The sequence below is a fragment of the Antennarius striatus genome, chromosome 13 (genome assembly GCF_040054535.1).
Source record: "Antennarius striatus isolate MH-2024 chromosome 13, ASM4005453v1, whole genome shotgun sequence".
NCBI classification, from domain to species: domain Eukaryota; kingdom Metazoa; phylum Chordata; class Actinopteri; order Lophiiformes; family Antennariidae; genus Antennarius; species Antennarius striatus.
The window spans coordinates 5,943,382-5,955,950 of NC_090788.1; the positions used below are offsets into that span (position 1 = coordinate 5,943,382).

The 12,569-nt window shown below is 44.3% G+C and overlaps 1 protein-coding gene across 3 annotated transcripts in view; it reads right to left on the reverse strand.

Annotated features, from left to right (window-relative positions):
* The window catches only part of abr (ABR activator of RhoGEF and GTPase), an 84,808-nt gene that overhangs the window by 47,784 nt on the left and 24,455 nt on the right, over nt 1-12,569 (reverse strand). For 2 of the 3 annotated variants that reach the window (XM_068330326.1, XM_068330327.1), the window contains exons 2-3: nt 6,338-6,519; nt 740-838 (exon numbers count right to left, since the gene is read on the reverse strand). In XM_068330326.1, the coding sequence (XP_068186427.1) occupies nt 740-838; nt 6,338-6,519 (281 nt within the window). Of the gene's footprint in view, nt 1-739; nt 839-2,750; nt 2,977-6,337; nt 6,520-12,569 lie in introns of those variants that run through there. The other variant, XM_068330329.1, reaches the window with a different exon arrangement.

Genomic DNA, 12,569 nt, shown 5'->3' on the forward strand with positions numbered 1-12,569 from the left:
CTGAGTCCACACTGCCGCCCCCCCAGCAACACCCACACACAAAACCGCATGTAACCCGTAAGGTGATCATGACAACCAGTCCCGGCTTGCCTTTCATTTAATAAACGAGTCATCTGAAGGTTACATGTCCTCCCGACCATCGTGAAATACTCTACAACTGTGTCAGCGTCTGAAAAGCATATCCCACACATGGGAAGGGGGGGTGACCGGCCTTCAGAGTCGCCTTAAAAATTCACAACTAAGATTTGTTGAAAAAGCATCCTTGTTGAGGCTAGAGTGCTTCATTCACGGTATTCAGAGAAAAAAAAGAGATGCAAAAGAAAATACGAATTCCTCTCCTTAGGTTCATGATGGAGGGATGAAATACGCAATAACGTGTGCAAAGATCGTGATTGCATGCCGTGTTTCAGACACTGGCTCATTGAGGAAGTGGAAGGGGACAGGAACAAACTCTTAAATTAAATTCTATAATGGTTCCTTGTGTTGTCACCGAGTGCTGAGAGAAAAGGAACTGACAGAGCAGGTTTCCACCAGTTTTACAGTACTAATGCAATATGTTTCTAACTGTTATTAAAAAAAAAAGAAAAAAGAAAAGGTGTGTGTCTCAGAGCAGCAGTGACCTGGTTAGCTTCGCATAGGGAGGCATGTTGAGGTAACATTTCAGTAAACTGTGTGTGTGTGTGTGTGTGTGTGTGTGTGCGTGTGTGCGTGCGTGCGTGCATGCGTGTGTGCGTCTCACCAGTAGCAGGGCCTCCAGCTGGTTAATGTAGATCTCCTCGCTGGCCAAGAAACCAGACAGCACCAGCTTCTTCATCTCCAGTCCTTTCTCTATGTCTCCCTGCAGGATGAAGCAGACCTCAGTGTAATAATCTATCATATACCGGTACTCAGATATCCAGTGCAAACACGCATGCACACAAACAACAAGTCGTTTTCATTTTAAACCACTACAAACATCAGCTCATGCACATTTCCTGCATGCTGCATCCACAGCATCAGTGAAGCATTAGATTAAATAAATCTCATGGTATAAATAGATGCACATTCTTATTTTTTTTTAACAAACTTTACTTCATGTTTTCATTTGGGAAACAAAAAATAAAAAAATTAAATTAGAATAGATTTATACATAAGAATTTGACCTGTGTCAATAAAGCCGTTTAAGCGCTTTCAGATCAATAAGACGACTCACTTCAAAATATCAGAGCTGTTCTGTAGCGCTGCCTATATGCCACTTATAAATGATGTTACAGTATATACTGTGTGTGATGATCGTATTAATCACTCTAATGTATAATCTATATTTTTGCATGATTTGACTTTTGATGGTATAAAATCCCACGGTGGTAAGAACAAAAATAATTCAGTGCACTTTAAATAAGTGCAAAAAGTTCCTCTAACAATCATCATTTCAAAATGCATCTGACACAAACTAGACGCAGCTCATGTCCACTTGACTCACCAGTCCAGCCACACACACACACACGCGCACACACAGAACAAAACGACACACAGAGAGTGAGGATGAAGTAACACGTTTACGGTTTAAGGAAGGCCAAAGGACGGACGCCCAAGCAGAAAGGAAGATTAATTATTAACATCACCAGATCCTTACAGTGATATGAGCACCGGCTCCGTTTGATAACACCACCGACATATGACCTCATGCTTTTAACCCATTCATCACAGACATCCGAACACTGACACCTATACTGTATGCTGTCAGTCAAGACTTGAGGTGCATCGTGGAACACGGAAACAAGTGTGAACACCGTGGGCACAGGGTGCGTCTCATGTCAGTGTAATTAAGAATTACGATGTAGCAGAACAGAACAGAAGAAGGTGAAGAAGAACAATTGCTTCATCCCACTTCAGGTGTACAATACATAACAGCTGCATTTATCAGACTTTTAGAATAATAATAGTACAAGAAGAACCATGTCTATTTAAATTTAATTGTAGGAAACATTCAGTGAGCTGCTTTCATGTCGTGGATTCAGACAAAAACATCAGTTTCTTATTTCCTTTACGAAACATAAAGATATGACTGAGAATCAAAGCAGGGTTGGAAATCAGACACATCTCTCATATGCAGCCGTGTGTCTGCAAGGCACTTTTCCTTTTTCTTTTTTTTTTCATGATATCTCAGCTCTACTTCTAACTTTCGGCCAGAGTTTGTGATGCTCGCACAAATCGCTCTGTCTTTCATCGTCAACGTCAACAAGCATTTTGGTGACGTGGAAACAGCGAGACCGGAAAGGAAGTTGTGGAAAAAAACTGCTATTTCCAACACTGGGAATATTTTCCTCTGTCATACAAAGACCTACTGTCTGGCACTGACGGGAAGATGAGAAACGCACGGCGGTGGTGGTGGTGAAGGGATTTTTTCCATGGCAACCCACTGGCACGCTCAGAAAAACGTTGCATGTTTTTCTATTATGCTTTCACTCTGTGTGCTGATGGAGCTGATATCAACAGTGACCAGGAACTGCGCTCACACACACACACACACACACGCACACACACGTCTGAAGAAGTTACCGTCAGAAGCAGAGACCAGACTGAGTGAGTGCTGCCACACACACTTAGTAGGAACATACATCATGCCAAAACACACCAATAAGACTTTCCACTTCGCTATAAATAGATGGGTTTCACAATCCTCTGTGTGTACGTGTTTTAGTTTTGCTCTGTGTGTGTGTATGTGTGTGTGTGTTCCCTGCATCCATCTCTCACACCCCCTGCCTCACCTTGAACTGTCTACACGTCGGAGTGATGGGCTCCAGCTCCCCATCTCCAAATTCAAACACCTCCTCCTCCTCCAGCACCCTGTCCAAGTAGCACAGCGCCTCCTCCTCTTCCTCCTCCATGATTCTTTCTCTCGCTTACTCTCCTTCTCCTCCTCCACCTCCTCCTCCTCTCCTCTCCTCTTTCCGCCTGAGATCCTCTTTCCTCAAGGCCTGCCTGGACACATCAGTGTTTTCCCTTCAGAGCAAGTCGTCTGGACGCCGAGAGAGAGAAAGGGAGAGGACCCCGCCTACACAACCCCACCCCCTTCCTCTGCTGGGCTTCCTGGTGTGGACTCTGTGTGTGTGTGTGTGTGTGTGTGTGTGTGTGTGTGTGTGTGTGTGTGTGTGTGTGTGTGTGTGTGTGTGTGTGTGTGTGTGTGTGCGCTGATCCACCTCGGTCGATGAGGTTTGCCCTGCCTCTGGTTCCACCCCTCCCCTCACTACAACCACTTCCCTGATGGCTTCACAGGCCGGAGTGTTTGTCTGCTTCACTCTCCTCCCGCCTGTCTTCCGTATCTTTGGGGCTAAAGGCACTTCCTCAAACACACACACACTTCCTCACATTCTCACATCACGGAGCGCTACAGACAAATCCTCACTCGCCTGCCTTACTGGCTCTTTATTGATTAGCTGAGAGCTTCGGAAACGGAGCCAGGACCGGCTAATGTGATGCCGGTTCGGCTGAGTCTAATTACCGGTCACACAGTTCAGCGGGCAGCAGCCGAGATGGTTCAGTATATATGGTGTTAAAACAAGGCGTGTGTGCACAAGGACAAGCTGCTGGGAAATCAATTAGTCTGAACGTCAGACAGGAAGTGGGACTGGAAATGTTAAAGACACGAGTTTGGGTGTATCTGTGACTGAACACTTCACTCACCGCGACCTCTGATCCTGCTGCTGACCTTTGAACGCTTCTCAGCAGGAAGTGAAACCCACTAGTACACTATCAACCACCTCCTACGTTTTTTGGTCCCCTGGTTTCTACAAGCAAAGATTTTACAAGTGTTCTTCAGAGACGCCGACATTACATAATAACAGCTTAATGACATGGGTGTGGAAGCAATCACATTAAAAAAAAAAAAAAACAGGACATAGAGAGTGAGTGAAAGAAGCACACTGCCACTGGAATAAAGAAAAATCCTTCAAAAGCAAAGGGAAAGTGAGAAACGTCAAACAGGGTAAATGATGGGTTTCAATCTTCAAGCAATGTCGTATACAAAACAAATCTCAGAGTCCAGAAATAAACTCTCTTGCGTGCAGGTTTGGAACTCGCTCCCTGTGCTGAATGTCTGCTTTGTGGCACAGACGTGTCACCGTCAGACCTCTGGTGTCAGCAGACGAGAGGCCAAAGCAAACTCAGCGGAAAGAAAAGAGGATTTAACGGCGCGGTGAGGAGAAGACAGTGGAAAGACAGACCCCAGAAATCAGCGGCGGCTTATGATGGAAGTTCTCCACCAACGATCCGTCGCAGAATCAGACGAGGTGGACTCAGATTTAATCTGCTTCCTTTATGTTGGGGTCAAACAACACATGATGGAGTTCACTATCACAGCCACACTTCTGGATGTCCGTTTCTACCTACCTGGTTTACAATAGATAGTGTGAATTTGTCACTCAAGTTATTTCATTCCTAAGATCCTCTGGCCAGAGGTTATTTGTGTGTTTTTTACTTTCAATGGCTTTAAAACCTTTGCATATGTTCGTTGTTCGTATCCCAACTCGCCACTAGATGGAGCCACATTTTCATTCAGAAGAGCTTAATGTTACCCAATGCATACAATCCATCAGTGAGTTTAATAATTCTCATATCACCACCATTCCAAGAAGGTCAACAAACAAGGCTCCAGTTTATTTAAACTATTATGATAATAAAGCCGCCAGAAGAAAAAATAGAGGGAGAGAGGGGCGATTTTATTTAATCTTTCTCTATAACGGAGATTCTTCTAAACATAAAATCCAACTCAGCCAACCGTTATGACTGCTTTCGTTTCCATTCATGATTTTTCCTGATGCTTGTGATGTTTTTGGTTCAGGTCAGGGTCAACCCCACCACTACACACACACACACACACACACACACACACACACACAGCTGACCTCTGACCTGCTGATATGAAGGATGCGGTGAGTAACTGACAGGACAGTGAAATACAGTGAAGATTGCAGCTCTTTCCGGGTAACTAATAAAACGTAATAACGATGAGTCAACAGTTTGGTGTATTTGTAGTTCAGGAAATCTTTTGCGTGAGTCCTGCTACATGTTTGCTGTCTGGGAGGACATTTTTTAAGAAAAGCAAAGGCCGCTATGAGAAATCAACACGTTACACAAATAAATAATAATCCACCTCAGCCCTGAAATGTCAGCAGGCAGGTCTGTGGAGGGTTTGTCAAACTTTATGTGGGTCAGCGGTCGTCTCCTGCCGCTGTGAATGCGCCACCTAACAGCAGGGAAACTGTGACTAATCAACAACAGTTACGTCGGGCCAGAATGACCAAGAAGGATCCAGCGGTGCAAAAAATCCCAAACTGAGTCCAGGGTGACGCTACTAACAAGGAGAGCACTGACTGATGACATAGCTTTAATTTTATCCTATTTCAGAACAGTTTTAGTCGTTCAACCTCTGTTCACTTACATCAACCACAGTTTTAGCTGTATTTTTATTGAGTTCAAAAAAATAGTTGATAGTTTGCATGCTCTCCCCGTGTCTGCGTGGGTTCTCTCCGGGTTCTCCGGCTTTCTCCCACGTCCAAAACCATGTGTTTCAGGTTCATTGGCCGTTCCAAATTGCCCGTAGGAGTGAGTGTGTGTGTGCATGGTTGTCTGTCATTGTGTGTGGCTCTGCGGTGCACTGGCGTCGTGCCCGGAGTGTCCCCCGCATCACGCCCTATGCCAGCTGAGATAGGCTCCAGCTCCCTGTGACCCACTGTGGCGGATAAAGCGGCAGAAAATGAATGAATGAAGTATTAGATTATTGAGCATTTGGTCACACTTTGTCATTGTGGTCATTAAATAGGGCGACTAAGTCTGAAGTGCTTCACAAACTCAGAATGTAAATAGAAGGACTGTACGCTTTTTGAGTATGTAAATATACATTAAAACGTACATTATTGATACCAAATATTCTCAGTGGTATTTCTTTAAAAAGGTGTTGCTATCCCAACAGCGCAGCTCCGTAAGACAAAACACGAACCTAGGCAGCACTAAAAGGGAGTTGGACATCATGATCAATAATCCACATGAGAGTAGAAGTTGTAAAAAACAAACTTCTAAAAAAAAAAAAACTTGACAGAAGAGTCTGATATTTAAGAAACTGATGAAGGACGAAAACTTTTAGCCTGAGAACTGTAATACCCTGAATGCTGGACTTTTTTTTCTATCTATCTATCTATCTATCTATCTATCTATCTATCTATCTATCTATCTATCTATCTATCTATCTATCTAACTCTCCATCTGATCTCGTAATTTTGTTGTACCATCTGAATAATGGCAAATAAAGATCTTTAATCTTGTTGTTATACCAGTTTTTCTGTACAAGTGCCCTTACCCCCGGCAGCAGCCCCTCTGGTGGAGTAGGCGACACCAGCCCCCCATCGGGCCCTTGGGGCGCACACAGCTGGGGTGACATGGTGGGTGATTCGTCTATGTAGGGCAGCGTCTCCGAGCCATCCTGAGACTTGCCGTCCTCCGCTCCGTCCCCCTCGTACCCGTCTGTGTTGTAGTTGAAGTCTGGAGGACAGGAAAAGGAGAAGGAGATGAGAAAAAAGATGAGGGTGGATGTCGATCAGCTTTTCAGCACACAGAACAGGACAGCCGCCACGCTCTACAATGCCTGACTGAGAACAAAGCAGGTCCTCAATGGCATTTGAAATTGAAATTATTCTGTTAGCTGGAGGTAGAAGATGTGATCATTTCCAGGAGGGTGGGAAATGACTTCATTTTAAAAGTCACTGTGATTTAAGGTCCAAAATATAAAGTGAATGCATGAAACCAAAGCTGCAAAGAGTGATACATACAGAACATTTGATTTTTCACACAACTGGTTCGATATATTCCTTTTATGGATTTGAGGTAGAAGAAGCTTTTCCTAAAAGTCAGTGCTCCGCTGAAATAAGTGCGCCTCATGTTTGAAAGGCAAATTTATGTGGGAGGTGTGTGTGGGCGACACCACTTTAAAGCACAAATGAGTGTCCCTTCATCACCGCTGCACACACACACATACGGGGGTGAGTGTGTGTGTTGGATCGAAAATGAACCGGAGCCACAAGTGAGACTATCTGAAAAATAAAAACGAGGGGTCAATCCTCTTGGGGACGTTACACACCATCAAGCTAATGTTGATGGCTGCCCCCCCCCCCCCCCCCCCCCGCTGACACGCACCATGACCTGCAGGCACTGGACCACCCACCTGCCAATCAAACAGCTCCCTCCATCTGTTAGCTGGCTGCAGGTCCCTATACAGATTGAGGGGAGTCACAGCTGCCATATGGTTTATTTGTAGCTGTTGGGTAAATAGCTGATAAATGGTGCGTTCAGGTCAAAGTCGACTTAATAAAGCGTGTGCAAAAACACAACAACTCCTCCACGGTTGACGTCTCAAACTGAGAAGATGGATGGTGGATGGACTCCTGACTGGATGAGCTTCAAAGCCTGTTTCCTCTTTCACAAGGACCGGAGGTCCCAGTTCATCTGCTTAAAGCAGAAATAGGCTGTTTACACACATGATCTGCTGCTAGCTTGCTTACAGTCACCAAAAGGCTCATTTATTGGTTGGTTTATCGTTATCTCTGCATGCATTGTGCGGTAAACTGCAAATGAGGGCGAGTAATTTTGAATTAAATCTCTATGCGTGCAATACGGTGTGTGAGATGGCATTATTTAAACTCGTTACGTCTGATTAGCCATATGGATGCGACGACAGTCTTGAGGGTGTGGTTGAGACTTCACTGATCATTCATCAGATCAGCATCAGGACCTCATAATAGCCGATTGATTCCACATCCAACATGAAGCGAGTTGAAAAAGTGAGTTTGTTGCACCTGAGCCGACCACGGCTATAGAGAATATCTTCAATTCTCCTCTTACCTCTGTCTTGTAGCATCTACTGCACATCTGTGATGCGATTTTAGGCTATGAAACCAAAAACTGATTGCTTGATTGATTATCTAAATGCCATAACGCCCGTTACCAGCAATCTTGTTCTCCACGCTAGTGGAACACTGTCCCCAATAATCCAAAAACAGATCGAACATCACAGTTGCTGGGTTACTACTCAGCAACACAAAACAAGTCTTCTCAGGAAACACACATCAATAAAGCAGATGATCCGATTTCACAAACTCCTCAAACCTCGCTCTGTTGAGTTGCTATTGTTTTGTTTTAAACCTCTCTGCACACACACACACACACACACATACACACACACACACACACACACAGTGTTTGTTTGTGAACAGGAGTCCACGTGTGCCGGTGTTTATCTGCAAACACTCTGCCAGGATGAAATGTAGGCCGCCTCAGTCAGCTAATGCATTCTGACAATCCCCCCGCGTGACATACAGAGAAATCAATGCTGCACTGTCAGTCTGTAGAGAAGGGATCAGTCCTAACTTGTTATTAATGCACAACAGAACGGTCCCCACACACACAAACACACTTTTAAAGAGGTGAAACAGGGACAAGCGCAAGATGACACACAACTTGAGAGGAGATAATGTCGGGTAAAAGGATTGACTTGAAGAGGACGAAAAATCCTATTGAGAAATCAATACAGCCTCATCGTAGTGGAGCGAACCTGTCAGGACTGACCCGCGCACACATCCAGAGAAACTACACAACACAGCGGAGAGAAGAGAATGGATGACACATCGTCAAAGAAGAAAGACATGAGCACGTCGACGGATTTAAGTTCCGACCTCGATGCCGACGGTCAGATATTACATCATGGTTTGAGCCTTCCGCTCGAAATTCAGTAACGCGACTGAGAGTCTTGTTGCTCTTTGCTACCTTCCACTGTTTGGAACCTTTCAGGCAGCGCTAACGCAACTATACCCACGGTCGAGGAGGAGGCAACAAACTAACACACACAAAAAGCATTTACTATATGAAAACTATTTATTTATTTTTTCTTTCCAGACATGTTATTACAACAGACTTCACCTTCATCACATTTGCAACATCAACAACAACATCCAAAAAAGACAAAAAGGGCTGACGGGTAGAAGCCATTTACTTGTAAAAACGATAAAATGCTTACAGAACACCGATGTAATTCTCTGCACTCAGTGACGTCATGTCACTCCTGGATGGATTATAAAGGCTTTAAGGTTTCCATTGGTCAGATAGCTAAAAAGATCAATAGTGTGGGGGTATGAGCAGAAATCTTTTGTTCAGTTTTGTCCATGATTTCAGGTTAGAACGCCTGTGTAGCCAGCTGACGCAGCAGGAAACTAGGAGGCATACTGTGATGAGCTGAGAAGATTATCGTTTAATTTTTTTTTCTCCAGGCTCCACTGGCTTTTAAGGAATAAGGAACCAGGTACATCCTACTAATGCTTTTCTGTAAACGCACACAGTACACATTCCATTTACAGAGAGAGACATTTATCTGGACAAATGTAAGAAGCTCTGAAACCAGGTTCCTACTGGGACTCCTTTCTCTGGTGAAAATGCGGCTGTAGTATCTTTACAGCAGCAGACAGCTGCAGCGTAACAAAACTGCAAAAGGTCATCGGAGAGATTTGTTTAATGCTTTTCCAGAGAGTAAAATGTCACTCTGAGCGTATCCAGTAAGAGGGATCGATGCGTGACAAATGGACACAACGCTGACCTTCATGGGCCCAACGACTGACCCGACAGTCACTGGACACACTCCAAGATGGCCGGGAAACTTCTTCCACTGCTGGAGCTAAAAGGCTGATGGTCATTACTGCACCATTAGCTGAACTAAGAGACTGAATGAACACACACACACACACACCAGTGCAGCACTATGAGAAATATAAAACCACATGTACACTGTTTGAGTCTTCCCACCAACTTCCTGCCGAGAGCTTCAAAGAAAGATTTGATCAAACAGGAGGTTTAATGGTCAGTTTGACGCAGTTACATTCTCACAGCTTATGAAAAAGACACTTTTAACATTCTATAAAATGCCAGCGCAGCTACAGAGAAGAGCTTTTTGAACTCCAACACTGACATTTCTGCTGCTATTTTATTATTCAGAAAAGGTCACGTTATGAAACATGGAAGTTGACTCCATCGACATCTGGCAAGTTCCACACAAGAGCAACGTTTCGAATGTGTTGCTCTCTTCTCTGATCTACAATCCACATAATCCTTGGAGAAGTTGGGGCAGCATTTTGCTGTCGGTCGCATCACACAAGTTGTGTTAGACACAGTTTCTCATAGACTCTGGTGTGGTGACGATTTTCAAAGAAATTCAGTCTCATTGGGTCAAAGAAGTTTTGTTTTTTTGTATATTTTATTCTTATCTATTTTTGTTAACCCGATTAATGGATGGGGGATTTTTTTTAAAACACAGCACTATATTTTTATATTTTACTTCTTTATTGAGAAAAAACAGATTAGAGCACCTATTACTGGCAAAAAGAAAAGTCTCAAAGAATGATGTTTACACCTAAGGAGTGCCCTTAAGCAATAATCAATCAATCAGCTTTTATTTATTAAGTACTTAATTACATCAACAGACCATTCGAAGCGCTTTTACAGACAGAGAAAACCAACAGAACCACAATAAAGATATAATTCTCTAGTAAAGAAAAGAGCTAGGATAGGTGTGTTGTAGTACAAAGAAATTTGTGAATAAATGTCGTATTTCTTGACTGTGAAGACAGAAAGTTCAAATATTCACAACTTTCTTGTCATGACTGGCCGGATGTGTCTTCATGCAAAATAGATCAGTTTAAAATTCGATCAGGCTCCTGTACCGTCGGGTTTCTGGCGAAGGCCTTTCATTTTTTTGACCCTTCAGAAACCAGAGAGTTTTTCACCGCTCTACAGGAACCCCCTGCTGTGATCTGAACCGCCGGCAGCAGAGAAAAGCAGAGAGAAAACTGGTTCTATAAGAACTACAGCTGCAGGGTGAGTCGCGGTGCACACCAACCAAACATCGTTGCATAATCAACCCGATAAATCTGCAGTCCCCCCATCACCACCACCACCGACTCAGTGACCTCCACCAAATGTCAGATCACATCAGTCTAGCTGTTAACCTCCCTTGACGGACAGATCTACATCCACCTGTCTCTCTGTAAAAACTGGCCCTTGTTTCCATGGCAAGGACAAAGGCTGTCATGACAACCAGTGATGCTTCCTGTTTTCCAATGAGCTGCGTGTGCGTGCCGATATCTCAGCAACAAAACAAGAAAAACTTTTACAAAGGTAAAAGACGGAGCTGAAAAGTAGCCGAAGGCTCCATATAGCGAAAGAGAGAGAGGAAGAGAGACACCCAAGTATCATCACTTCCTGTCATTCTCAAGTTAGTGCCACATGGCTATAATAGAGGCTTTGACACTTCACCTTCATAAAACACTGATATTTCACTATGTGGACACAGTTTCAAGCACAGAAACACTGAAATTCAAGAAAAGCCCCTCTCTGATGTCCTGAATATTAACAACCTCCATGAAACAGTGGAGTTTAGAGACTGGTTCACATCCAGAGCTGCAAACCCATTAAGTCAGTAGAAGCAGAAACTGCTGCTGCAGTAGCGTAACAGAACTCACTCTGGAATTAAGCTGCCTTGCTCAGCATTTTTTTGAGGACGAGAGGGATTACATCACGCCCTGTAGCCAGCAAACAGTGTGTATGCACCGCAAAACAGCCCTGCAAACTGCAAGCGCCTGTGCAAACACACACACACGCTCTTTTTTTTTTATAACAGTAGTGATGTGGTTTTACGAGCAGCGGTGACCGTGGACTTGCAAGTTTCTCTGCAGAGGTAATAAAGGGACGATGTAGCACCAGAGTCTGTTTTTATCGTGTGTGTGTGTGTGTGTGTGTGTGTGTGTGTGTGTGTGTGTGTGTGTGTGTGTGTGTGTGCGTGTGTGTGTGAACAGAAAAACGACGGATAGAAGTAGAAGAAACCCTGTCGCCCCGCCTCTTCCTCAGCTACTGGTGTGTTCCTGTGGAGCCGTGACGCCATGACAGTCCATCAGCAGCTTGACAGATGTGCGGTCATTGTGTTGTCGCTGGTGTACATGAAGGTTTTTACACCTCCCTGTCCAGCCGTCATCAATCAGGAGGCGTCGCTGGGGAAATTAAAAGCCTTTATGAAGGTCTAGGGCCCTTACCCCACTCATCAACAGGAAATATTTCAGGCATGGGTGTGACATGACACAAGACTCCGAGGACAGAACCAGGGGTCCATCGTATAAGAGATGCTTCAAATCAAAATGGAAGCTTTAGTGATGTTTTGTGTGTATAAAGGTGGTTTTAATATTTGATATTAGTCAGAAACGACTGGGCTAGATCATGCCGCTGCAGGTAAAGCTCCTTTTGAGTCTTGGTGTGGGAGGAGAAACCTGTCTCTGAATGACTGATCTGAAACGCTACTCAGAGATCTTTTGCTTAGCGGAAGCGACAACCAGCCACAAGCGAGACAGGCAGACGCAGGGCGACAGAAACCGAGGAGCTGTTGCGACTCGACAAGGCAAATCAATCCTGTTCCGGTCGTGATTGATATGCAGACGCATCCCGCTTCCTCAAACAACATTTTCGGTGAACACATTCATATTGAGATGGGCCTCGCTCACCAT